Source organism: Micromesistius poutassou (genome assembly GCF_964030765.1).
Source record: "Micromesistius poutassou genome assembly, chromosome: 4".
NCBI lineage: Eukaryota > Metazoa > Chordata > Actinopteri > Gadiformes > Gadidae > Micromesistius > Micromesistius poutassou.
The window spans coordinates 2,581,071-2,608,570 of NC_140274.1; the positions used below are offsets into that span (position 1 = coordinate 2,581,071).

Here is a 27,500-nt window from a genome sequence, read left to right on the forward strand (position 1 = left end):
GTGCGTGTGCGTGTGTGTGTGTGTGTGGATGGGGGTGTGTGTGTGTGGATGGGGGTGTGTGTGTGTGTGTGTGTGTGTGTGTGTGTGTGTGTGTGCGTGTGTGTGTGTGTGTGTGTGGATGGGTGTGCGTGTGTGTGTGTGTGTGCGTGTGTGTGTGTGTGTGGATGGGGGTGTGTGTGTGTGTGTGTGTGCGTGTGTGTGTGTGTGTGGATGGGGGTGTGTGTGTGTGTGTGTGTGTGTGTGCGTGTGTGTGTGCGTGTGTGTGTGCATCGTGTGCGTGTGTGTGTGGATGAGAGTGGGTCTGGCTGCATTCAGACTGCCACAGCGTCTACTGATTCCTTGTCGTCATCGGGGCTATTTATAGGGTCACATGGCTTCTCACTGCCAACATGCAGCGTCACGTCTTTTCTAAAATTCTATTCACCGCCACACATAAATGAATGTTGACCACCAGCGCCGCATCATATGAGCAGGCTCAGAGAATATTGATAATAATATTGATATGAAGAGAGGGAAGAGTCTACGCCTTAACCCCGGCCGTCCTTAATTACTTAAGAATGGTTTCAAAATGGCTGCAGATCAGCTGATAAAATGTATTTGATGTGCTCCACCCTTGGCCCAGTGGCCGGTCCTCTGTAGCAGTGGTTCTCAAATGGGGGTATGCGTACCCCTGGGGGTACGTGAAGGCACCCCAGGGGGTACGTGAGATTTTAAAATATACATATATTTAAAAAGTAGCATCCATGCAAAACTCCTTTAAAAATAATTATTTAATAAATATTTCAGGAAAATATAAGTGTAAGTTCATAAAATGAATTTTATATTCAGTAGGCTATTCAATTTCATTATCCTTAAACCCAGAGTCTCCCCCATACCAGGATGGTTCGACCCGACCTGTCACATGCCACCTGGCATCACCTGTCAATCACTTGGATCAACGATGGCGTCGTGGTTGAAGCGTAGCAGCAAATCTTTTGAAAACACGGAGGGACAAGTGGCAAAGAAGGCAAAACCAAAAATGCTTTGCGCTGGTTTGGGGGTACTGAAAAAACATTTCACAGGGGGGTACATCACTGACAAAAGGTTGAGAACCACTGCTCTACAGCTTCATTCACCACAGCCTCTTACAGACGTACGCTCCGCTACAGTGCGAGGGTCACCTCCCATGTCTGAGGTACAGTACGCACTACAGACGCATGACGCCAGAGCCGCCCTGATCCTCAGACGCTTGACATTCAATGAATCACCAAACACTTCCATGGGGATCTTGGTTACACTTTGGTTCATCCATAAACCGTTCATTTATTCAGTGAACCCCCCCCCCCCCCGAGCTGAGCCTTAGCCAGAGCACCGGGGCTAATCCCACGCTGCCCACGGGATCAAAAGCAGGCAAACCTAGTGACAGGAAACGCTAGTGTAAAGTCTGAGGAGCACCGAGGCGAGTATTAGCTGGGGAAACATCAGCAGGGGCTGGGTTCTTTGGGGCGGTGTGTACCGCGCTCTTATCGGACCACAGAGCGCTTCCTGTGGGCTGAGATGGGAGGGTGGACGTGCGGGTGGGTGTAAGTGTTTGTGTGCGTGTGTGCCCGTCCCATCGCCGAGCCTCGACAGAGCGCTGCCGGCCTAATGTGTTTTAAATGAGTCTGATGAAACATGGGAGGAACGGGCGTGTGTGTGTTTGTGTAAGAGCGGGCGAGAGGAGGGCGGGCTGTGGATGTTACAGCAGGAGAGATACCACACAACACGGGCAAATATGGCAAACTAACTTCAAATCCGTCTTGCTTCACCCACTCTGTACGTCGTCATGTTTAGTGTCGTCTTGTTTCCCGCTCTGTGTCTCTGTCTTTTGAGAGGTGGACACACAGGCCATCAAAGGCGGGGCTGACTGCTGGCCGTTAGTACATTCATTAGGAAGATAGCATCAGGGCATGCTGTATCAGAGACCATGGTAATGAGCTGCACGACATGGTGTGTGTGTGTGTGTGTGTGTGTGCGCGTGAGTGTGTGCATGCGCAAGTTTGGAGTGTGCCCGTGCGAGTGTGCATGCGTGTGGGTGGGCAAGGGAGATGAATCGGACGATAAAGCAAGGAAACCGCCGATGTGCATTAACACACGCATAGACATTTGCACATATATGTATGTGTGTCCAATGTGTGTGGGTGGGCATGTGTGTGTCTGTGTGTTCCTGCATGGGAATAGTACACTAACAGGCTGGTAAGGCATCAATCACAGAGAAACAGGCTCAGCATCCAAAGGCAACGGACCCACAGAGAGAACTGCGGGGGGAGGCGATGGCCAGAGGGTCTCCCAGCGTCCACAGGACAGCAGGCACAGAGAAGGATGAGTGATGGTATTAGCGCTCTCTCTTAAGGAGAACTAATAGACTATAAACCCGGGGAACATAAATTCCCTGTGAAACCAAACATGGAATGTGGTCTGTTTTATGGAGAGCTCCTCCCGCTCAATAAAATGAGTGCATTAACACCGTGGTCGCGTGATTCTGTGATTAACGCGTCTTGATAATAAATAACCCACTGCAGCCTTCATATCAGTGGCTGCTCATCCCCCTCACGGCTCTACCAGCCTCTGATTCGATTAGGCGATGCTAATGGGCTAAGAACAACATCGCTAAAGAATCAACAGTGCTTTGGAAACAATGGCCTCGCACTATGTCAGACGCGCTGATTAGTGTTCGAAACAACGGCTCCTTCCGTTCCACAGGCTGATTAGGAATTGAGGTTAATTAGAGCCTTCTGGAGGCAGACTAGATATATTAATAGAGCAGTCCTTCCAACGCGGTGTGTGTGATTACTGTAATGGGTGCCCCTCCCCCAGCATATAGCCTGCGCTAAATGACTATAAGAAAAAAAGTCTCAAATGTAGATATATGTGAGCTTGTGAGTTTGCTGTGACTATCGTCGTCATTACCACGGCTGTTAGCAGATAGCAGGCGATAATTGTAATGGGCACGGGAAGTGCAACGCATGCCTTGACATGTTCATTAGACGAGTGAGGGACTGGTTGGGCCTCTTTTCAGTTCATGGTGGAGGGAAGCCTGGATAAATGGACAACGGCTGACCTTGGTGTCAAGGAAGATATGGGAGAAAGAGACACACAGACAGAGAGAGAGCGAGAGACAGAGAGAGAGAGAGAGAGAGAGAGATAGAGAGAGAGAGAGAGAGAGAGAGAGAGGAGAAAGACAGAGAGACAGAGAGAGAGGAGCGAGAGAGGAGAGTAGGTAGTAAATAGATTAGCTAAGAGGATTGATAAGTGAGAGAGCGAGTGCTTGTGAGTGATTGAGTAAGTGAGCAAAGGAGTGAGCGAGTCAGTGAGCGGGCCAACGACCACAGGAGTGGGAGTGATTTTCGGGGAGCGTCGCGGTGAGACTGGAAAGACGAGTTCAGCCCGAAGCGAGGAGTGAGCGACGACCTCAGAGAGGAAGATGGAGAAACAAAAGCGCCCAAAGCGAGGGACGCGTGGCGTGTTCGCGACGCCTCGTGCACCGCCCGTTGCACCAGTCGCAAAGTGGGGAAACCTCCCAGCTTACTTGCGGCGTTTCTTCGAGGCCCGCCCCCTTTTGGTCGCTCCCACTCGGGATTCTGAGTGTCCAGCGAGGTCAGCGAGGCCGACCGCACGACTCGACCAACAAAGACGGCTGTGCCCGTAATGAGTGTGTTTTCCTTGCATTTGTACCGGGTTGATCATTTTAATGTTGATTTTAAATGCTCTTACACACTTGATTACAATGCTGCTTTAATCCGGTCACCAAGTTATGCATTGCACGGTCTTGCTGTGTGTGCAACACAATGTAAAGTTGTGTTGTTTGTTTTCGCGCTGGTTAGCTAAAGAGGCGAATGTCTTCTTGTCCTAAGCCTTTCTATTCCTTTGCCATTGATGAATCGTTTCCACCCTCGTCTGTCTTGGGCCATCCTCTCCAGCTGGTTCCACGTCAGTCCCTTCTTTTTAACATCTGGCTCTGTTCTCCTTCTCCAGATGTTTTTGGGTCTCCCTCTGCTCCGTTTGTCTTGTGGGTTCCATGTTAGTGCTGGTTTGGTTTTTGCCGTTTCGCTATTTCTTAGTGTGTGAATCCAGCAATGCAGCTCCACTTTCTCCTTATAAGCTGTTTCTATTGGCTCTCGCGTTCCCACAGGTTGGTGTTGCTGATACGGTTTGGCCAGAAGATCCTGAGGATGCGTCTTGATGGCAGTGGTTGATGAAAGTCTGCAGTTTATTGGTGATGTTATCGGCGGTCCTCCAGGTTTATGATCCATGCAGCAGTACGGATTTGACGTTGGAGTTGAAGATTTTGAGCTTGGTATTGAGTGAGATGTTTTTGGTTTTCCAGATCTTATTTACAGTTTTTGCCCATTGCTTGTACACTATAGACACGTGCTTAGACCAAAGTAACACAACTTGAAGTTTTTGAAACTATACCTTAAACACATGTAAACAAAAGCGCTGCTTTGCACTTTAGTTGCAATTGTGCAACAAACTTGCTCCTTTCTGCAACACACTTGCTCCTGCACACTTCACACTATTTCATACATAAGACACTTTGTTAAAAAATGAAATCTCAGTGTACCATTGGGAAAACACGTCTATTCAAAATACAAAACACATTGGGTAATTTAAAATACTTAGATACACACATGAAAACACTTACTTACAAAACTGAACACCAATCAGCCAGCTTCAAAAAGGCCTCAGTTAAGCCATTGTGAGAACTAGATTGCAAGCAAGAGGCAGAGGTAGAGGAGGAAGAGGAGGACTGAGACATAGAGGAGGACGTGGTCCAAGAGGCCATGCACGGACCATTATTGCCGATGACAGAGCAACTTTTGTGGACCATGTCATGAACCATGGCCTGACTAAGGGAAGCTGGGCAGAGAGTCCACCCTAATCTAAGCCGTTTCACAGTTTCATCTGTAATAAGGACATTCTGACTGGAAAACAGGTATGTCTTATACTCTCTACTTTCTACTCTACTCAGACTGTATCTACAGTATTTACAGTACTGTCACATTACCGTATCACTTGTACTGTATTGCAGGGTGGCCAATGCTCCTTTGGAACAAAAGTGGTAGTTTTGTGACATGTGATTGCGTACATTGTTTCAGTACTGTGTATGGTATATACATAAAAGTACAGTATATACAATACTGTAAAAAAGAAGCAAACCAATACAGTAATGCTGCACATCCTGGGGCAGCGCGGGGGAAATCATTGTCTGCCGCCATAAGCCTTCAAGGGCTACTGCACCATCATGCAAAAATAAATCCCTACAAAACCCAACATATCATCACATTTGTAGATGCACTTCATGATCAGCTGTACAGGACAGACCAGAGCAGCCCAGGTTTGTTGTTGTCTGGGATAATGTTAGTTTCCATCGGGCTGTTCTGGTCCGGAACTGATTCACCAACCATAATCAATTTGAAGTCGTATACTTGCCCCCTTACTCTCCATTTCTAAACCCTATAGAATATTTGTTTTCGGCTGGCGCGCATATGACCACCAACCACATGCCCACATGCCTCTTCTGCAGGCAATGGAACAGGCCTGCGGAGACATTGAGGTAAGGTCAATCCATGGATGGATTCGGCACACAAGGCGATATTTTCCCCGATGCTTAGCGGGAGAAAACATTGCTTGTGATGTTGATGAGATCCTGCGGCCAGACCCCTCAGACAGCAGGATCCATAAGCCCACCCACGCACAATTGCCGTGTTTTTTTTTTTCACAATTGCCGTAAGATGAGGGAGGTAGTTAGATATGCTTCTTAAAATGTAAATCACAGTCAATACTAGAAAATGCATTTCCTTCAGAAAATGCGGTGAGTGCTGCAGTACAAAGTGAGGTTGAAAATATGTTTAAATAAAGCCACATAGATGAATACATAAAGAAATGTTAAATGGCTTAAATCAAGTGAAGGGATTTGAACAGAGTTCAAAAGTCTAAATAGAGTAAACAATGCAACCAAACAACATGCACATAATTTAAAAAAAATGAAATGGTTGGAAACAAATAAAGTGACAGCTGCATGAAAAGAATCTGAAAGGTCAAATGTATTGCAGTGCACTGCCGGAAAACCTGGAAGCTGAAATTGAAAACTGACTGACGCTGAATTGCATTACCTGAAATGAATTATTATTATTATTGAATTATTATAACATTATTACAAAAGCCGGAAGTTAAACTATAATACTGTCAAAGTTGGAAGATAGTAGTAGTAGTGGTACTAGCTGTAGTAGTAGTAGTAGTAATGGTAGTAGTAGTAGTAGTAGTAGTAGCTGAAGTAGTAGTAGCTGTAATGGTGGTAAGTAATGGTGGTACTAGCTGCACAAATGATATGCCATATGAAAGGTATGGAATTGATTGATGTTTGTAGAAAGAATTAGAATAATCCCGCCAGTTCTTTTTTAAACCAGCCGAAATTGTATGTACTCGCCTAATGCAAATTTTTCCAGCCTAACGTGATTAAAAGTAGTCAAATTGGGCAGGAAAAATCTCCCAATCTGGCAACGCTGCCTGAACGTAGTAAAAAAAAAAGCCGGCGACATTTTTTCCTCTTTGCGTCCATTTCCAACCATGCAGCCGGCTAACCACCCGGGTGCTCTCCCTGTTTACATCCTGTCTGGTGCGGAGGAGACCCCACCCCAGAGCTCCAGACACAAAGCCATCACAGCTCATTAGGGCCAAGCTACGCTTCCCACCGGGCCTAGACCAGGACGAGACGGGGGGCTCCAGACGAGACCATCGGCTCTGTGTGAAACCACGGCTTCTACTGTGAGTATGAATGCGCTTCCATATTTCCCGATTGCGCCGGCTCTGGTTATTCCGCCTAATTGGCACGGAGGGAAGGACCGTGGAATGGACACGTCTTCCTGCCATGTACAGTCCATTGTTTGGTGACGTGTCTTATGGCCCTTAATATCCTGTTTGATGCATCACTTCCTGTACGCACAACATTTCCCTTTGCAGTGTGAAAAGAGACCCGATGACATGAACGTAGCAGTAAAATATCTAACGGCAGCATCCCTGGTAGCAGATGTAATCCTGCCTCTTGGCTAACTCTGAAACATTAATATTTAAGTTTGAACTAACATGTTGATTGATGTGTACTGTCCCAGCTGAATAAATATTGGATAACGACGTAAACACGTGTGTGTGTGTGTGTGTGTGTGTGTGTGTGTGTGTGTGTGTGTGTGTGTGTGTGTTTTCTGGATGCACCATCCCAAAAATCTTGTGTCAACTAAAATGTTCAATTTTTCAAAGTAAAAGACCATAACATGTCTGAACAACCAATCAAAAGCAGCGTCCCAATCTGGTTTACCTATTGCCAACTACAACCCTCTTGGGAATTGTCCAGAACAATCGCCTTGACGTAGGTGGTTTTGAGTTATGATATCCATCACACTTTATGACATCCATGCCATATTAATGACTAGTTACTGCCCATTGTGTTTGGTTGGGTGGGTGTTTCTGTGCACACTCATTTGTCCCCATTCGTGAATGGACTAAGAGGTTGTTTGTCCTTCTGGGTCCTTTGCGGTGGTGCCAACCCTGACCCCATTCATCCATGTACCCTGGAGTCCGTGTTAAGACTTGACTCCACTGAAACAACATGGCTCAGCTGTCGTATGGAGGAGCAGCCTGGGTATTGTACAACATTTAGGTTTCAAATCACGTTTTTCCACATGCCAATGTTTCTATACACGTCACACACGATCTAATAAAAGGGACTATTACGCAATACATCACAACACACGTTATTTTGTTCTTTTCAACAAGGCTTGTCACCGACCGACGTCACCCACCTATTTGCTATTCAAAACTGTCACTCCTTCCTCTCTACATAATAATTCTCAAGACTTGTCAGTGGGTGTTGCTAAAATGGCATTTTCACTAAACACACAAACACGCAGGCGTGTGCACACACCCACTCAGACAGGCGCTCGCACACACACACACACACACACACACACACACACACACACACACACACACCACAAAGAGCAGTCATCTCTTTCTGATTTTCTAGTGTTGGCATGAGTCCACAGTGTCGTACAATACATAACGATAAGGTGAGCTCACTGAACCCGACCCTCACTGGGCCGTACTGTGGCCCAGGCTCCGCGCAGCACCGGCCAACACTCCACTTATTAGTTGGTCTGCAGCTTCATACGTCCAATCATATTGGATAATATTTGCTCTCTCTGAAATTGCTCCACTTGAAATTATTTTCCTTTGGTATATTCATCATTCAAATATATTCCCTGTACTTTCAACTTTCTCGGACGGTCGTGGTTACTTTGCAATATATATAGAGCGATATCTGCTCTTTGATGAAGACATTGACAAGGCCAAGCTGACTCTGGTAAACAACAACTACGTTACCAAACACGACTCTGTGGGGTACACTACGAACCTCGCTGAACATACCCAGGCTTTCTTGGGACAGTCTATTTCACTCAAGAGGAACAGATTGTCATATTTAACACCTAGGAGTTCAAAAATCTGCTAACAGCTAGGGGCAACACAATTGCACGTACTGGCTAGGGAGGCGTGCTGGCAAAAAATAGTGTAAATTCGATAGTGTAAATTCATATAAGTGAAAGGATTCTGCATTTAGTCTATAAAATAACTATGCCAAATGATGAATTGTTCACCATTAATCCCAATAGAGTGATGCTGATTTAAAAATGCATGAGCAACGTCAAACCTGCCGTGTTCTATAATTTAGGGAATTCAATTTAAATACACCCTATGTAAGAAATGCCTATTGCATATGTTTTCGACCGCTGTGAGGTAGCGGCGGTGGCGTAGTGGATTATAATAAGACCCAAACGCCAGCGACTGGCGTTCAAATCTCGCCGGTCCATCATCATCATCCTTTTACCCCCATACTTGTGGTGCCAGAACGGTCGTGAGAACGTGGATTCAAGTTCGAAATAAGTACAAAAATAGAATTCCATAACCTTCAGTAAATTAGTATTCCATATGTCTTGTGACTTTTTACGCTTCACACAAATGCGCATCACTTGGGAGACGAACCCCGCACGCAGAAATTCAAGACTGACACGCTACCTCCACTCTACCACTCTCTCACGGAGACACACTGCGCAACAGCAAGCATTGTCTACATAAGGTCCAACAAGGACGATAAAGTAGCGAATACCCTCTGATGAGAACCTGTATCTCTCATAAAGAATATTCTCAGGCAATGCCAAGGGATCGGATCTGTCCCAAAAGACCCTCTGTCAACGGAGAGACCCCTATACGATACGGACTACGAGGTCTACAGGGAAACCCACAAATGGTGACGTCATTGTCAACGGAGGGAGAAAAACCTGCTCCCGACCAGGTTTGGTTGACAGCATAAGTCACCATGGTGATACAGCGACGCTAAAAGAGATCGACTTTCGTGTCCCAGCTAAACCAGGCTTTGAGCGCAACATACCTTGCTAACCCACTAATCGAGGTTCGTAGTACAGGGCACTGGTAAACACACCAAACACAACGTTACCAAACACGACTCTGGTAAACACACCAAACACAACGTTACCAAACAATAATGTTACCAAACAATAATGTTACCAAACAACAACGTTACCAAACACAACGTTACCAAACACAACGTTACCAAACACAATGTTACCAAACAACAACGTTACCAAACAACGTTACCAAACAATAATGTTACCAAACAACAACGTTACCAAACACAACGTTACCAAACAGCAACGTTACCAAACAACGTTACCAAACAATAATGTTACCAAACAACAACGTTACCAAACACAACGTTACCAAACAACGTTAACAAACAATAATGTTACCAAACACAACGTTACCAAACAACAACGTTACCAAACAATAATGTTACCAAACAACAACGTTACCAAACACAACGTTACCAAACAACGTTACCAAACAACAATGTTACCAAACAACGTTACCAAACAATAATGTTACCAAACAATAATGTTACCAAACAACGTTACCAAACACAACGTTACCAAACAACAACGTTACCAAACAACGTTACCAAACAATAATGTTACCAAACAACAACGTTACCAAACAACGTTACCAAACAATAATGTTACCAAACAACAACGTTACCAAACACAACGTTACCAAACAGCAACGTTACCAAACAACGTTACCAAACAATAATGTTACCAAACAACAACGTTACCAAACACAACGTTACCAAACAGCAACGTTACCAAACAATAATGTTACCAAACAACAACCTTACCAAACAGCAACGTTACCAAACAACGTTACCAAACAATAATGTTACCAAACAACAACGTTACCAAACACAACGTTACCAAACAGCAACGTTACCAAACAACGTTACCAAACAATAATGTTACCAAACAACAACCTTACCAAACACAACGTTACCAAACAGCAACGTTACCAAACAACGTTACCAAACAATAATGCTACCAAACAACAACGTTACCAAACACAACGTTACCAAACAACGTTAACAAACAATAATGTTACCAAACACAACGTTACCAAACAATAATGTTACCAAACAACAACGTTACCAAACACAACGTTACCAAACAACGTTACCAAACAACAATGTTACCAAACAACGTTACCAAACACAACGTTACCAAACACGTTACCAAACACGTTACCAAACACAACGTTACCAAACAACGTTACCAAACACAACGTTACCAAACACGTTACCAAACAACAACGTTACCAAACACAACGTTACCAAACAACGTTACCAAACACGTTACCAAACACGTTACCAAACACAACGTTACCAAACACAACGTTACCAAACAACGTTACCAAACACAACGTTACCAAACAACGTTACCAAATACGTTACCAAACACAACGTTACCAAACACAACGTTACCAAACAACAACGTTACAAAACACGTTACCAAACACAACGTTACCAAACACAACGTTACCAAACACAACGTTACCAAACACGTTACCAAACACAACGTTACCAAACACAACGTTACCAAACACGTTACCAAACATGTTACCAAACACAACGTTACCAAACACGTTACCAAACACATTACCAAACACAACGTTACCAAACACAACGTTACCAAACAACGTTACCAAACACAACGTTACCAAACACAACGTTACCAAACAACGTTACCAAACACAACGTTACCAAACACAACGTTACCAAACAACGTTACCAAACACAACGTTACCAAACACAACGTTACCAAACAACAACGTTACCAAACAACAACGTTACCAAACACAACGTTATCAAACACAACGTTATCAAACACAACGTTACCAAACAACGTTACCAAACAACGTTACCAAACACAACGTTACCAACAACGTTACCAAACACGTTACCAAACACGTTACCAAACAATAACATTACCAAACAATAACGTTACCAAACAACAACGTTACCAAACAATAACGTTACCAAACAACAACGTTACCAAACACGTTACCAAACAACGTTACCAAACAACAACGTTACCAAACACAACGTTACCAACAAAAACGTTACCAAACACAACGTTACCAAACAACAACGTTACCAAACACAACGTTACCAACAACAACGTTACCAAACACAACGTTACCAAACAACAACGTTACCAAACACAACGTTACCAACAACAACGTTACCAAACACGTTACCAAACACGTTACCAAACAATAACATTACCAAACAATAACGTTACCAAACAACAACGTTACCAAACAATAACGTTACCAAACAACAACGTTACCAAACACGTTACCAAACAACGTTACCAAACAACAACGTTACCAAACACAACGTTACCAACAACAACGTTACCAAACACAACGTTACCAAACAACAACGTTACCAAACACAACGTTACCAACAACAACGTTACCAAACACAACGTTACCAAACAACAACGTTACCAAACACAACGTTACCAACAACAACGTTACCAAACACGTTACCAAACACAACGTTACCAAACAACAACGTTACCAAACACAACGTTACCAAACACGTTACCAAACACGTTACCAAACAGTAACATTACCAAACACGTTACCAAACAACAACTTTACCAAACAACAACTTTACCAAACAACGTTACCAAACAATAACGTTACCAAGCACGTTACCAAACGTTACCAAACAACAACGTTACCAAACAATAACATTACCAAACAACAACGTTACCAAACAATAACATTAACAAACACATTACCAAACAACGTTACCAAACAACGTTACCAAACAACAACGTTACCAAACAACAACGTTACCAAACACAATGTTACCAAACACAACGTTATCAAACACAACGTTACCAAACAACAACGTTACCAAACACAACGTTACCAAACACAACGTTACCAAACACAACGTTACCAAACAACAACAGAAGAGACCGTTCCCATCCAGAGCATGGTCGCTGGTCAAGCCTTCTTCATCCAGCCTCAGATGACAAAGGGAGGTTTCACTTCAGGTCACCACAAATCACCGGGGACGACCTTGGCCTCAGGAAACAGTGTTTCTGCGGGGGCCCTTCCTCTCCTCGCTATGCCAGGGGTGAGACAAAGCGGGGGGGGGGGGGGGGGGGGACGCGGCTGAGGCCTGAGAAAGCTGAGACCTGGGCCCAGAGCATCCAGGAGGAAGCACTCATGGCCGGCCATTACCCTGTCCTCCACAGGGGCCCCACAGAGCCCTCTCCTCTCATTGTCCAGCAGGGCCTTTCTCCTCCAGACAAAGCCTCCCTTGTTGGTGTGGAAGGTGTGGGGGTGGAGCCGGGGGGGGGGGGTCACAGGTAACAGCGGGGGGGGGGGTTTTCCCATGGCAGGATGAGCACCCTCAGTGCAGTGAGAGCAGAGCGGTGGGTCGATGGAGGGGGGGGGGGGGGGGGGAGAGGACGGAAATTGGACGGCGCCTGAGACAGTTGACCCCCCCCCCACTCCCCAGTACAGTTCATTGTTCCACCGTCTAGGGCTCTCACTCGCCTTCTCATGGCTATCCACTATGCCATTAAGAGGACCCACACACACACACACACACCCACACACGTCGGTCCTCTCTTTTCCGTGCAGACCTAATTGTAATTCATCTGACGGGTGGGGGGGGGGGGGGTAAGATTTAAATCCATCAAACTACTCCACCAACTCTCACCGACTCCTGGGTGTATGGGGGGGGGGCGGGAGCATTTTACACATTTTTACAGTACAACATTGTATGTGCCAGCCCCGACCCCGATCACCACCGCCAGCGAGGCTACATGAGTGTGTGTGTGCGTGTGTGTGTGTGTGTGCGTGTGTGTGTTTGTGTTTTCTGCAATAACTCATGAACGGGAGAATACGGCACTAAATCAAGTCAGAACAAACAATAAAAGCACACAGGGCAACGCAATACATCACATTTATATTGACTGGGGAAATGGAATAACTGCAATATCTTTAGAGCAGTTTTATTGCAAAAACTGAAAAAGTGCTGTTTGTGTAATATATAGTTAGTAGGCCAATAAATACAACGTGGTTTTCATCTCAGTGACGCTATGAAGAGCCAATGGGATATTCAGTGGTCATGCCATAATACAAACTAAATGCTGCTACGATATCGCTTAAGTCTAACTTTTAAAAGTAATACCAATATAATTATATATTCTCTCTCTCTCTCTCTCGCTCCCTCTCTCTCTCTCTCTCTCTCTCATTAGGATGCCTAGCTGTGTGCGGTACTGTCATCTTTTACTGGAACGCGGAGCGAGCATGATGACTAAAGTACTTTGTCACTTCATATAAGATGGAATGGAGGGAACGCCTTCCCAGATGCTGTTCTGATTGAGTGCTCACCGTAGGATAAGAAGCCATGTCACGCAACGTGAATGATCAAACGTGTAACAACAGGGTGAACACTAAGGGCGGGGTCCTCCCATAGGAAATGTTAAGAATCAGATCATGGTGTCTTTATTTATGTAAAGGAAAACACAAAATGCAGACATCAAGTGACAAACTGCACTGCAGTATGAAGCAGTTAAGCTCTCAGTATTGCTTTAAAAGATGTATTATCGACGTGTGTGTGTGTGTGTGTGTGTCTGTGTGTGTGTGCACAAGACCCAGTGCACAAGACCCCCTTTTTTTCAAATATGCGTCTATCATATTGCGTTCCCCCAACATCTATGCTGACGCTGAGGTGCAGAACTGTGATTGAAGTGGCTCTACGGCAGCTGACGGTTCCTGAGTGCCTCTCTCAGCCCGTCCCCCCGTCCCCCCTCCCCCTAGCAGATGACTTAGGGACAACGAGCTGCTCAACATTTTCCTAATTCTTTTTTTTTTTTTCAAACTTTCTCTGGAACTGTTGCTGCATTTTCCCCCTGGAGATCCCGACATGGGCGGAGTGCGGCCCGGCCATGTTGGGACGTTTATCTTATTCTGTTTTATCCAAACAGTTTCAGAAACATGTGGCGGGGCCAGAGGAAGAAACCACGCGCGTACGTTAGCGTGCGCACAGAAATACTTGCGGCTCTGGAGCTCACATCTGCAGCCACATTTTACAGCAGAAAGAAACGGGGGAGGCGACTTATAAACAAGGCCAACGTGGCAAATTCCTGTAGCACCCATTTTCCAGCATATTGGCATCGCATGGTGCACGCACACACACACACACACACACACACACACACACACACACACATATGATTTCGTAAACAAACACCGCGTATCAGTTTATAGTCGGCTCTGTACAAACCAAATCCATTCATAGCTCGACGGCGAGGTCAACCCGGGCCCAGAGAACGCCTCTCTGCTCAGATTCCAGCGGACCGGTTCCCCGCTCAACACGACGGACCACTGTCGCCTCCGCCACCCCCCTCCCCCCTCCCCGCCGGGCCCCACCCCGGGCTGCCGACTCAAGGAGCCGCGCCCCCCCCCCCCCCCTCCCAGTGTCAGCAGGACAGCTGGGTGACGGTGCTGACCTATGATGTGAAGGAGATTAAAGAGATGTCGTTAAAGACACACCGAGTGATCCGTCCCCGTAGAGACGATCAGCAGACGACATCTGTAAGCTCAGCGGGGATCCAACTACTGGTTGGTTCTGTAGTGTGTGTGTGTGTGTGTGTGTGTGTGTATTATTATTGTTGTACACGAAAAACAGCGTCTTAGTTGTTAATACCAGGATAAATACATGGCATACAGTCTCTCTCTCTCTCTCTCTCTCCCTCTCTCTAAGTCTCTCTCTGTCTCTCTCTCTCTCTCTCTCTCTCTCTCTCTCTCTCCCTCTCTCTGAGTCTCTCTCTGTCTCTCTCTCTCTCTCTCTCTCTCTCTCTCTCTCTCTCTGAGTCTCTCTCTCTCTCTCTCTCTCTCTGTCTCTGTGCTAGAGATCAAATGTAGAGAAGGTAAACCTGAAAGGCAGGACAAGCTAACACACGTTTCACTGCCGGCCGGGCGGCCCTCCTCCCCCTCCACGCCTCAGCCGTCGATGGCAGGCTCCTGGAGAAACCCCAGCACAAATAAACAAACATTTATACGCGCGTGTGCGGGCGTTCTTTGCTTCCTTTCAAAAGGAAAACAGCTTTCCTCAAAGCTCGGGCTGACAAGCTTTTGTGTACACTTCCCCGACTCTGCCAGCCGTTAAGTCCCTTTGTTTCACTAGATGTACCCGCGTGGTTTACATGGAGAACACGTCCCCCACTGTAAATGGAACAGCATATCCACACGACACGGGATAGACAAACGCTCTGATATACACAACAAAGGATTGTGTCTATATTGATCAACTCCAATGGCAATCATTCCATGGAATCGTTTAAGTGGCCTTCACTGATCGGCAGACTCAAACTCAACTGCTGAATATTAACCAAAGTACAGCCCCAACCGCCTTGGCTCCGTCCCCCCCCCCCCCTCGCTATCTCCCAGCGTTGATACACCCTTTACAAGTGGTTATTCCCGTCTGCCATGACGGTAAGACTGCGGAGCGGTCTTCTATGAACCACCAGCCCGAGGCATGCAACAGGTTAAACAACGAGATCGCTTATCGCTGGGAGAAGAGGACCCTGCCGCTGATGGACACGTTCAATCAATATAATCCACTTAGTTGTGCAGATTAATTCAAGGTTAGGCCGCGTGGAGCCGGGCTGGATGAATAGCCGATGGAGAGCGCCGCTGATTCGCCGATTGAAGTTCTGCAAACCATTAGCGGTGCTGTTTGGGGAATGAGATGAGTGGCCACTGTTTATACCCCCCCCCCCTCGGGGGTCTTTCCTGTGTTGACCTGGTAAATGATTGCCAAGATCCGACGGACATTTCCTAAACAGCGTCGGGGCGATCAGGGGAAGCAGGTGGAGCTTTGAGGCGCTCCCCAGACCACGGATACAGGCGCACGTTCAAACAGCAGGAAACCAGAGCAGGGTGCAGCGTACGGAGGGGGAAAACAATGCAGCCAGGGCCTGGTGGCGTCCAACACGGTTATTAAGCTGTGTAGGCGCCCAGCCAAAGGAATGACTTACAGCTTTATAGCTGTGGTGGTGGGAATGATTTAGAGCCAGCCCGGCACCACAGGGCCAAGGTCACCCCACCCCATGACGCACTGGAACACTGGAGGCCGTGGGGACAGGGTCCCGCGGGGCCTGTCAAGGCCCAGCTATGGTTGATGTGGACCATTTTGATAATGGACACGCTGTTGGTTCCCTGTGAGGCAGTGGTGACTTCAAGGGAACTCCACGATTTACAGTTTAGTCCTACTGCCAGTTCTGCTATGAATATCTATACAGAAAATATATATTCAAAAAATATATCTGTACTTCCGATACCTGCCTCTCAACCATTGCTCTAAATTTTCCCAAAAGGTAATTCATGATAAAAAAAAAACATATATATATATATATAGGCCTACATGTATTCTGAAGCAAATTAAGTAGTCTAAAAGGTCCTCATTTACGTCTGTCTACTGCACGTAACAGTCTTAGAGTAACACGTACATATATATCGTTTTTTTAAAGAACATATAAACATATTCCCATCACCAGTCCGAGGGGCTCTCACCTGAGGCTGCGAGTCCGTAGACGACCACCAGAACGAGGAGTTTGGCGCACATTGCCGACGGGCGTCCAGGGGTACAAAAAAAAAGTCTGCGTCAAGAACCTATGGGTGTCTCTGTCCCCACCGAAAACACACCAAACGGATTCCCTCAAAACCAAAAGTCCTGCCGAGCGGGGAGCACAGAGACAGACAGAGCGAGAGAGCGAGAGAGAGAGCGAGAGAGAGAGAGAGAGAGAGAGAGAGAGAGAGTGAGAGAGAGAGAGAGCGGTAGAAGTTGAGTTGAAGTTATTGTGCTGTACTCCTCGAGTTCCTGAAGGAGACGCAAGCACCAGCTCGCCGCTGTCCTCCTCCTCATTCTCCACCGCCCTCCGCCCTCCCGTCCGGGGAGGGTGGAGCGCTCACCTCCGCCAGGGATCTGGATCCACAGCCGCCTCCACAAAGATATGCAGTCTGTCCGTGCGCAGAGGCGGACGGCGGTCAGACCAGTTCTGCCGCCGAAAGTCCTCCGATGGAATTCAACTTGTAGCTTCAGGGTTGTTACGCAATACCTTTTATTTGTATATGCATGGAGATTGAGTTGAGTGTTAAAGTGGATCGGAATGATAGTGATGATGGTCTGCAGCCTGCAGGGTTTTCGGTGAGGCACTGATGGGAAACCAGTGCGTAACTATTGAATGTGTGCGTTTATCCACGTATGAATGCAATTTGCCAACACGTTTGACAATTTGACAACAACTAATTGCAATAATTAAATATCGCCATTGACAAGGAAATCTGTGGGTGGATACGATCAAACAAAGTATTCATCACGCACCTGGGCAGAATCTGTAGCACTTCTAATTTCTTCCTTAACCGTTAGGAACCTCAGCCATACACTTATGAGCAGCCTACCGACAGCCGATGATTGCAGTTACTTGGTTCGCCTCTTGAGACCAAATGACTACCGCTTTGAACCACTTGGGGGCGGAGGTGCGCTTCGAAGCAGTTCTGCAGGCCTCCCCAGAGGGCTTGTTGTATTTATCCTGGCACACAACAACTCGTTTACAACAATAACCACACACACACACACACACACACACACACACACACACACACACACACACACACACACACACACACTACAGAATAAGCCATTGAGAATGGGCGATGTTTCTGCTGTTGCATCTTTTTACCGGCTGCAGTACTTCACTTGGGGATGCCAAACTATATACACAGAAAGACAGACGGTCAGAGACAGACAGACAGTCAGAGACAGACAGACAGAGACAGACTATTTTAACACATAACACAATATGTTTGGACTTCAAGTGATTTCAAGAACACAATCATCAATGCAGTTAAAACCAAAGGTACAAGCTCTGTGGTTGGACTGAGTGTGATGCATGATGGGCCGGAGCAGTGAGTGAGTTGGAGAGGAAACAGACAGACAGACAGACAGACAGACGCCCGGGAGGGGGCGGGGGAAGACGGCTCTTGTGAGAGAAGGGCGGATATGCTGGGTGTGCTTTTTGTTTTCCTCTAAAAGAATAGATATCTTAAAATATTTGGACCAGCGTTGGGTTTGTGGCACAGGCTACACACACGCCAAGGGCTGGCCTTCCAAGAGGAGACTGTTTACAAAAAGAGGAAGAACACCAGCCCAAGATGAGGATACATCTGGGCAGTGTGCTCGTCTGCCTGCTCGTGAGCTGTGCAAGGAGTGAAACTAGGGGTGATTATTCACATCTTTTTACGTTTTTGTATCGCTTTTGAAAGTCATTTCCATAATGTACATTATAATACTAAAGCGTGCATCTTTTTATCTTTGTCTGTAACCGTACAAATAGGTGCATTGTGAGATGTTGAGTTGTACTGCGTACTGTACTGCCCACACAAAGACCTCAACACAATCTCCATACAAATGATACATCACATGTGATTTGATGGTTTGCTGTCCCTTGTCCCGCCGCCCCAGGTCACGTCTCCTTCTGGCAGAAGAGCTTCACCATGACCTGTCCATGGTCTGGAACCTGGAGCAAGGGAACCACTAATGACGTTCTAGAGCATAACAAGAAAGAATACAAAGTGGAATATAATGACGCGACCAAGGGCCATTATCGCTGCATAAGCCATGAGGAAACATATCATTTTTACGTGAAGGGAAAAGGTATGTCATGTCTCTCTTCTGCCAGGTTTATCCCAGAGCAGGTTGACGTTTGACTGACCGACGATCCTTTAATCTTCAGTGTGTGACAACTGCTACGAGCTGGACGCCGTCACGGTGGCAGTGGCCATCGTTGGAGACGTTCTGCTGACGCTAGGAGTCATTCTGCTGGTCTACGTTCGGGCCAGGAAGAGGAAGCCTGCCGGAGCGACACCCAAGAAAGGTACAGACGTCGACAAAATGGCCGCCCACTTCCTTCAGTGGTTTAGCTTTAGCTTAGCGTCCACATACATTTTTTAAAGTCTAATCATTTTACGTTCGATTTTTTTTTTTTTTTTGTGTACAAAATGTTGGTTATTTTCTAAATGTTGCCCATTTTTATCTGTGTTTAAGATTCTAAATACATTTTAGACATTTATTTATCCAAATGGTAGGTGCTTCTTAAATGTCCTTAAGGCCTTCTTAAGGGCCCTGTTTAACCTTCATGTGTTACAGTGTCTTCATCTGGACCGAGTGGGGGCCCGGCTGCATCCTCTTCTGACTATGAGGTAGACACACACCCTGTACCACATTGACACATCCAGGTGACCGGGGCCGTTATGAAGAAGACCAATAGAGTTGTCCAGCTTGATCTCCCATGAGCCTTCGAACACGCTCCATTTAACAAAAGCTTCAGAGCTCATGCACTGTGGGTTTCGGAGGTGGCACATTCCACTAACTGCATTAAATCAACACAGTCTCACTCCGAGAACGTCAAATCCCGACTATTGGCAAGGGCACTTTAGCGTCTGTCACTGACGGGAAAGGTACCCTTCGGCGTCGTCTGCAGAAGGAGAGGGGGTTCAATTCACTAAAATGTAATGCCATCCCGGCGATGTTTGACGTTCAGAGTTCATAGTTATTAGGAAGACATTAACATGGTTGCTATGGACGCTGAACCCAGCAGCTCGCGTGCCGTTTAAATCATGGCTATAAAACCATTGTCTTTGCTTGTTATGTTATTTCATGTAACCGTGTAGGCCTAATGATGTTCTCTTATTTAACAACTTTAAAAAAATGTATACATTTTTAGAGCAGGTATGGCGTCTTCTTTCTTGGGATTTAATAGAAAGAACAAAAACAACAGAAACAACAAGAGCGTGTTAATAGACCATTTTTGTTGCTTCGAGGAGGTCTGGTGGTCTCCGTATATAATAAAAAAATAAAAAAATACATATATAAATATGTATGTCAATGGTCAGATACAGATCTTGTTATAACGATAATAGCTACATGGTCTACTTATAAAACTATAACTAAATAAGTGTATATTTATATATATATATATATATAATATATATATATATATTTGAATATTTAATTAATTAAATATTAAACTAATGCATTTCAATCGGGAGATTATTTTCGACTTCAGAAGGGGGGGCGGGCTGCGCAGGATTCTATGGCGCTATGGTGGTTGCCATCGACTACACGACCTGGCCATTATTTCATTTTCTGTAACATCCACTCATATATTCTGCATTTAATACATGTACTACACGTTATAGGCACAATATTCTGAACAAACCCCCGAACATATTGATTCTAGGTTCCTGTGATAGGAGTGGGACGCTGTGATGAGGAACATTAATGTACACAATGTATGCACCGTTCACGTTGCAAACGACTTCATGAGTTCAAACATAAACATTTAAACATAACATTCATTCATAGCTCTGCTCCAAACCACGTTAACGACGTTAAGTGCGGCAAATAAGCTGCCGTCAATTGTGTTGTTTTTGTCGTAAACTAGGGTCCGCTGGCTAGGAAATAGACAACAGATATTCTAAGGTGTCCTTCAAAATTCACCTCGGAATATCTTTCTATTTTCCGCAGTTTAGACTTATAATTAATAAGTTACTTTTGTATTGAACTTGACTTTCTGACCTTTTTTTTTAATCCCTGTCTGGTGGCTAGTCACGTCACTCTGAGTGATGCACATGGACAGATTTTGTAGTGACACAACCTATAACCTATTTGTGAAAGCAAAACATCAAGCTCATTGATTTAACAAGGCATGTTATTTGAAACAATTAAGGACCTTCCTATCCCAAAAACTTTCTTTCCACCACATTCTGATCCACTAGGTCTTGCACGCAACACTTCTGAGAGGCTTTGTCCAAAAGTCTGGAAATTTTGGAAAACTTTTTTTCTGTAAAGGCTAGAACTCCAAATCTCATGTCGTTCTCAGGACCCTGGGAAATGTGTGTATACATTTTGGCATCTCTAGCTATCTCGAAAAGGCGGGAAAAGGGGCGTGACCTCCAAGAGTAAGGTAAATGTTAATAAGACAGGTTAGTTTCTAGTCCCCATTTTTGGTGGGATGGAGGTGTAAATGTGTTCCTTAAGGTGTGTAGACACAGCTGGTCTGTGGACAAGTTTTTGAAGTCTGGGGTCAAAAGGTCAAAAGGAGCCAGCACCACGCCCCTTATGAGATAACAAAAAGTCAATGTGATCTCATAACTTTTTGTCATTATTAAAGAGAGGCCTGATCCTCAGATATGCATGTTGGATGGCTAGGGTGTAGGTCTGGGAAGAACTTCAGGCCAAAATCTTGCAAGCGAGTCGGTGAGGTGCAACGAGATCAGATGGAGCACTTGCTGAGTAATTTCTTGTAGGGCTGGTGCCCCCAAGTTGATAATCGTATTGCCTTTGAGACCCACGTTGATAAAAAAGAGACCCCAGGTCTATAGCTTATTGTTACTGGCCTTGACTCAGAAGTTACCTATTGCATCACTACCTTTAGGTCTTCGGCCTCCTAATTGATCATTGTAGTATATTTGAATGCCCTCTTTCATAGATATGACACCACCACCACTGGGACGTGGCAACAATTCTCCATATCCATATGGGGAGGGGGGAGGGGGGTGCTTGTGGACAGTAGGGGTACACTAGACATAAATACACCAGAAATAGTCAATACACACTCAGGAGGAGGAATGACCTCTCACACATGATAACTTAATGAATTATTTCAAATAACCCTGCCTCGTTAAATCAATGAGCTTGATGTTTGGCTTTGACGAATAGATTATAGGCTGTGTCACTACAAAATCTGTCCATGCGCATCTCTCAGAGTGACGTAACTAGCCATCAGACAGAGATAAAAAAAAAAGATTACAAAACAAGTTGATTACAAAAGTAACTTATTAATTATACAAGTCTAAACTGTGGAAAATAGAAAGATATGGGGGGCGATTGATGGCAACCATCATAGCAAGTCACGTGACGTGGATGTGGACGCAGGCCCATTGAAAAGAATGGGCCAAAAAAATGTAGGCGTGTCACATGTTCAGAGCCGTTATTGTAATGCGTTTTCCGCTGTGGACCAACGCAGTTTTACTACAGTCTGGTGTGAGACTGGGTTTAAGGGACGTGGTTAGTTTCAGTTTTTGAGGCGGTCTGCTGAAAAATTCAGATAAATTGGATTATTGTACTTGTTTTGACGAATCCTGCGCACCCCGCCCCCCTTCTGAAGTCGAAAATAAATTCCCAAATTATTTATTTATTTATTATATACGAAGACCACCAGACCTCCTCGAAGCCACGAAGATGGTTTATTAAATTCAAGATGGGTGGGCAAGAATCAACAGTCTCACTGAAAACTTAATAAGAGAACATCATTACACAGTTACATAAAATAACATAATCAGCAAAGACAATGGTTTTATAGCCATGATTTAAACGGCATGCAAGCTGCTGGGTTCAGCGTCCATAGCAACTGTCATAGCAACCCTGTTATTATAAAGTATGTCCGCCATTTTCACATGAAAAAATCCTAATAACTATCCAATAGGAAAGATGCTCACAACGTCTATTAGAGCTGTAGTCGGGTTAACACTGTGAATGGGCTGCTGGAGCACCCGCTCTGAACGTCAAACATCGACGGGGATGGCATTACATTGTAGTGAATCCCCCCTCTCCGTCTGCAGACGACACCAAAGGGTACTTTTCCCGTCAGTGACAGACGCTAAAGTGCCCTTGCCAATAGTCGGAATTTGACGTTCTCAGAGTGAGACTGTGTTGATTAAAACGACGTGTGTGTGTGTGTGTGTGTGTGTGTGAGAGGTTACTGATGACGCTCTAATACTGTAACACAGTTGTTCATATAATTGTGTGGATTGTTTGTTCACAGACTCTGAACGCCAACAGCCGCTCCGACCCGTACTCCACTGTCCACCGGATGGGGTGAAGACTCCAGGGTCTGGATGAACGCACACGCACACACACACGCATGCACACACGCACACACAGGCAACACGCACACACACACACGCACGCACGCACGCACGCACGCATGCACAAACACACACACAGGCAACACACACACACACACACACACACGCATGCATGTACACACAGGGGCAACACACACAGGTTCACACACACAGTATTTGCACCTGTGTCACTCAACATACATCTATCTCTACCTCTCTCTCTCTCTCTCTCTCTCTCTCTCTCTCTCTCTCTCTCTCTCTCTCTCTCTCTCTCTCTCTCTGGGTCCATTACAGAGCATTTTCTTAATTAAGTGTTGCATCAAAACAAAGGTCAAGTATCCACTTAAAACATAATTAATAATAACCATGTTTTAATCCATACAACATTCATTAATCAATGGAAAAATGGTTTGTTTATAAAATGTTTGACTGTCTGAGATATTTTTTGTGATATGTTGCTTCTTTATTCACAATTGTTGCTACCTTATCTAATTGTACATTATTATTAGAAACCTCTATGCTGTATATAATAAACCATCAATAAATGCTGTATCTTTTCTGTAAACCATTTTTGCTTACAGCTTCATATGAGTTAGGAGAAGTTAGTAGCATCGACGAGGTAGCAGATTGCAACCGAGTGAATAACCATAATAAGCATCCCTCACCCCTCCCCTTCCAACGACTGAGATGGCTCTTACTGCTTTGTGTGAGGGGCCAGAAGGTTCTTTTAAACCAATTTAAATGATCACAATCAGCTATCTCTGTTGTTACCAGGGTCACTGTTCAGGTTGTAGGAAATGGCGAAGCTAACAGCCTTTTACGTTTCTCAAACACAGTCCTCTCCTCTTATAGCGTCCGTTGTGGTAAACGACATTCATATGCCTATAATTATCCTATCTGTTATGTGTATTGATTAGTATGCGGCGATACAAGCTAATGTTTACTTTCCCTGTGGTATGGGAATATAAGTTGATTTTGATAACATGAAGGTGTGCAGATGTATTGCAGCAGATTGGTTTTGGATACAAACTTTCTCCAAAAGACTGATAGCCTATTTTAAGTTATTGACCAGCGAATCGTCCTAAAAAACAAAAGTCTCTGAAACTGTTTTTAAATAACTGTAAATGCACACGAGACAGACCGATGTTGTCGTAATGCCCCTCATCTGCCAACTGCCATTAGCTTAACCATTGTACACTTGGATTAAAAGTGAAACGCTGTTATAATTTAATCCTCTGAATAGGATCTTTTGGTGAAAGCACTGGCTGCATGAGGACACCTAAAATATAACTCCACGGTGTGTGTGTGTGTGTGTGTGTGTGTGTGTGTGTGTGTGTGTGTGTGTGTGTGTGTGTGTGTGTGTGTGTGTGTGTGTGTGTGTGTGTGTGTGTGTGTGTGTGTGTGTGTGTGTGTGTGTGGAGCTTCATCTAAAAAGCGGTTGATTTTGATGTCCGTGTCCGCCAGAGGGTTCAACTTCATGGACATGTGCATCTCGGACACATGTATAGTATAACACCACAGTGTGTGGCACATTGCATACACAACAGTGCTCTTTATAACACTATATATATATATAACACTTTATAACACTATATATATATATATATATAACACTATATAACACTATATATATAACACTTTATAACACTATATAACACTATATATATATATAACACTTCCTAACACTTGACTCCGCCGTCATCCGACATTCACCCATGAATGGGTGAATGTCAGTAAACACTGTAAAGCGCTTTGGATAAAGGCGCTATAGAAATGAGGACCATTTACCGTTCATACACAACAACGGTACTCAAAATGTATCACAATAACAGGATAACAGGCCCGCCTCCCTCCTAGAAATCGATGCCCAAAACAAATCTTTTAAACCGTATAGTTTTCATGCTGAAGCAGGGGGTTCACTGACACTTTAATTGAGGTACATTGCCTTGAAAAAGCGTTCTCTCTAGAGCCGTTTGTCCCTTCTGGGCTGCGGTAGAAACATGACGGTGCAACATGGCCGCCTCCGGGGAAGAGGACCCGCTCCCTGTGAGGGTATAAAGGGCTTATGCTAAGCTAACAAAACACAACATCAGATTGTTATAGTATTAATCACTAATTAAAACAGAATAATATGAATAATGTATTACATTTCTGCCCAGTGTGTTCCGTAGATGCCACAAAATCCGACACATTTCACCTTTAAAACATGAACTATATAAAGTCTTCTTTGTGTAACTGTTCTGTTTGTAGTACTGTATGTGTGTAACACCCACTGCCAAAAGAGAAGCCTAACGCAAACTAGATGAGGGCTGGATAACAAATTTCTCAGGCGTAGGGCGTGGAAATCAACCGTCTACAGTAAGGTTACTGAGGCAGATATGAGCAGAGGGGACTCAGGCCACAAACCGCAGAGTACATCCGCAGTCATCCATTAAGGGCTCCACTCTGAGTATCTACGTGACACGCTTCATCAAGGTGTCAGTGACATTCTACAGGTCCCTTTGAATCACCACTGTGCCACGATCATTATGGAAACATTTGGCAATTTGTAGGCACAGATAGAAAAACACACACAGACAACACAACAGCACAACGCACATGTTCCTCATCATGTCCTTGTGTTTTCGTGGGACTGCAGAGAAAATAGACAACGTATGAAATAGATGAATGGGACTGATGTGAATAAGGGTCAGGTGACGATAGAGCAGCGACACTCTCCTTCAGACTCTACTTGGTCTGAAGGAGTGACCTCACTCACTCCCAACCCAGAGTGACCAGTAAGATAGATCCATCTATGTTCTTCCCAAGCATTTGCATGTGTGTGTTTGTGTGTGTGTGTGTGTGTGTGTGTGTGTGTGTGTGTGTTAATGTGCGTCTTCCTATGTGTATGTGGGTCTGCATGTGTGTGTATAAGGGAGATTCATAAGTTGCAGGAGAGTAGGAGACCAGCCAGTAGTTAAGTAAGTATACCCTCACACATAGAGGTCTACTCTATGTGCTTTGTGTGCATATGATTGTGTGTCTGTGTGGGTGTAGCCGTGCGTATTCATGTGCGTCTGCGTGTGTGTGTGTGTGTGTGTGTGTGTGTGTGTGTGTGTGTGTGTGTGTGTGTGTGTGTGTGTGTGTGTGTGTGTGTGCGTGCGTGCGCGCGCGTGTGCGTGCGTGCGTGTGTGTGTGTGTGTGTGTGTGTGAACACTGGTGTTTGATCTCTGCTCCTTAAGGAAACCGCAGCCTGCATCTGTTGAGGCAGCGAGCAGGTGAAAAATGTCTGTGAGAGTACACCAGGCTTGATCATATTCTCATATCTAACAGACTATCTGACAAGCAAAAGTCACTTTATTCTAGTCTATTTTGAACCCCCCCCCAGCTATGTCTTGGTTCTTCTCTCTCCTTCGTCTCCTCGCTCTCTCCCTTGTTCTATACTCCTCACTGACTCCCTCATCTCTGTTCAAGGTCTTTGATGTAACAGAAGGAAAAAGGAAATGTCGCAAGAAGTGAAAAACAATGACCAGCGTTAAAAATAACAACAAACAGACACAAAGCGAAACACAGCTATACCGTACTTGTGTTTGAAAATAAAACGTCATCGGTATTTGGTATACACTTTATTTCTTAAAAATTGTCTTCATGTCATGTTTGAATTGCAAGACAAATCTACGGCTACGGGCAAAGGCATGCATTTGACATCAAAGGCCATGACAGAGCAATCCATATAAACATACACGACATACACTACCGTTAACGGTTTGGGGTCACTTAGAAATGTCCTTATTTTTAAAGGAAAGCACAGTTTTTTTCAATGAAGAGAAATTAATCATAAATATACATTGTTAATGTGGTAAATGACTATTCTAGCTGGAAACGGCTGATTTATAATGGAATATCTACATCGGTGTACAGAGGCCCATTTCCAACAACCATCACTCCCGTGTTCTAACGGTACATTGTTCAGCTCATCGTGTTAAAGGCTAATTGATTATTAGAAAACCCTTGTGCAATTATGCACAAGGGTTTTCATGGAAAACATGACATTTTCTGGATGACCCCAAACTTTCGAACGGTAGTGTACGTCTGAC

The 27,500-nt window shown here is 44.8% G+C and overlaps 3 protein-coding genes across 3 annotated transcripts in view; 1 reads left to right on the forward strand and 2 right to left on the reverse strand.

Annotated features, from left to right (window-relative positions):
- LOC311342375 (myelin protein zero-like protein 2) overlaps nucleotides 1-17,263 on the reverse strand; it is a gene marked incomplete at its 3' end in the record, with an annotated part of 21,322 nt that extends 4,059 nt beyond the window's left edge. Inside the window, exon 1 of the mRNA XM_084467217.1 lies at nucleotides 17,029-17,263. Within this exon, the coding sequence (XP_084323343.1) occupies nucleotides 17,029-17,080 (52 nt within the window). The 5' untranslated portion in view covers nucleotides 17,081-17,263. The remainder of the gene's footprint in view (nucleotides 1-17,028) is intronic.
- A 1,362-nt stretch (nucleotides 17,264-18,625) lies between these two features.
- On the forward strand, nucleotides 18,626-23,468 carry LOC311342265 (T-cell surface glycoprotein CD3 epsilon chain-like). Its single transcript, XM_084467092.1, has 5 exons — nucleotides 18,626-18,736; nucleotides 18,980-19,171; nucleotides 19,251-19,391; nucleotides 19,664-19,716; nucleotides 23,343-23,468. The coding sequence occupies exons 1-5, from the start codon at nucleotides 18,670-18,672 to the stop codon at nucleotides 23,397-23,399; spliced, it is 510 nt and encodes a 169-aa protein (XP_084323218.1). The 5' UTR covers nucleotides 18,626-18,669; the 3' UTR covers nucleotides 23,400-23,468.
- A 3,554-nt stretch (nucleotides 23,469-27,022) lies between these two features.
- The window catches only part of LOC311342267 (T-cell surface glycoprotein CD3 gamma chain), a 3,770-nt gene continuing 3,292 nt past the window's right edge, over nucleotides 27,023-27,500 (reverse strand). Inside the window, exon 6 of the mRNA XM_084467093.1 lies at nucleotides 27,023-27,500. This exon is cut by the window's right edge and continues 330 nt beyond it. The gene's annotated coding sequence lies outside the window, so the exon portion shown is untranslated.

What these genes read in the sequence shown, in the direction of transcription:
- LOC311342265 (XM_084467092.1), top strand. Translation starts at nt 18,670, where the DNA reads ATGAGGATACATCTGGGCAGTGTGCTCGTCTGCCTGCTCGTGAGCTGT. An exon ending in CGGAGCGACACCCAAGAAAG is followed by an intron (nt 19,392 to 19,663) that starts GTACAGACGTCG and finishes CATGTGTTACAG; the next exon opens with TGTCTTCATCTGGACCGAGT. An exon ending in CATCCTCTTCTGACTATGAG is followed by an intron (nt 19,717 to 23,342) that starts GTAGACACACAC and finishes GTTTGTTCACAG; the next exon opens with ACTCTGAACGCCAACAGCCG.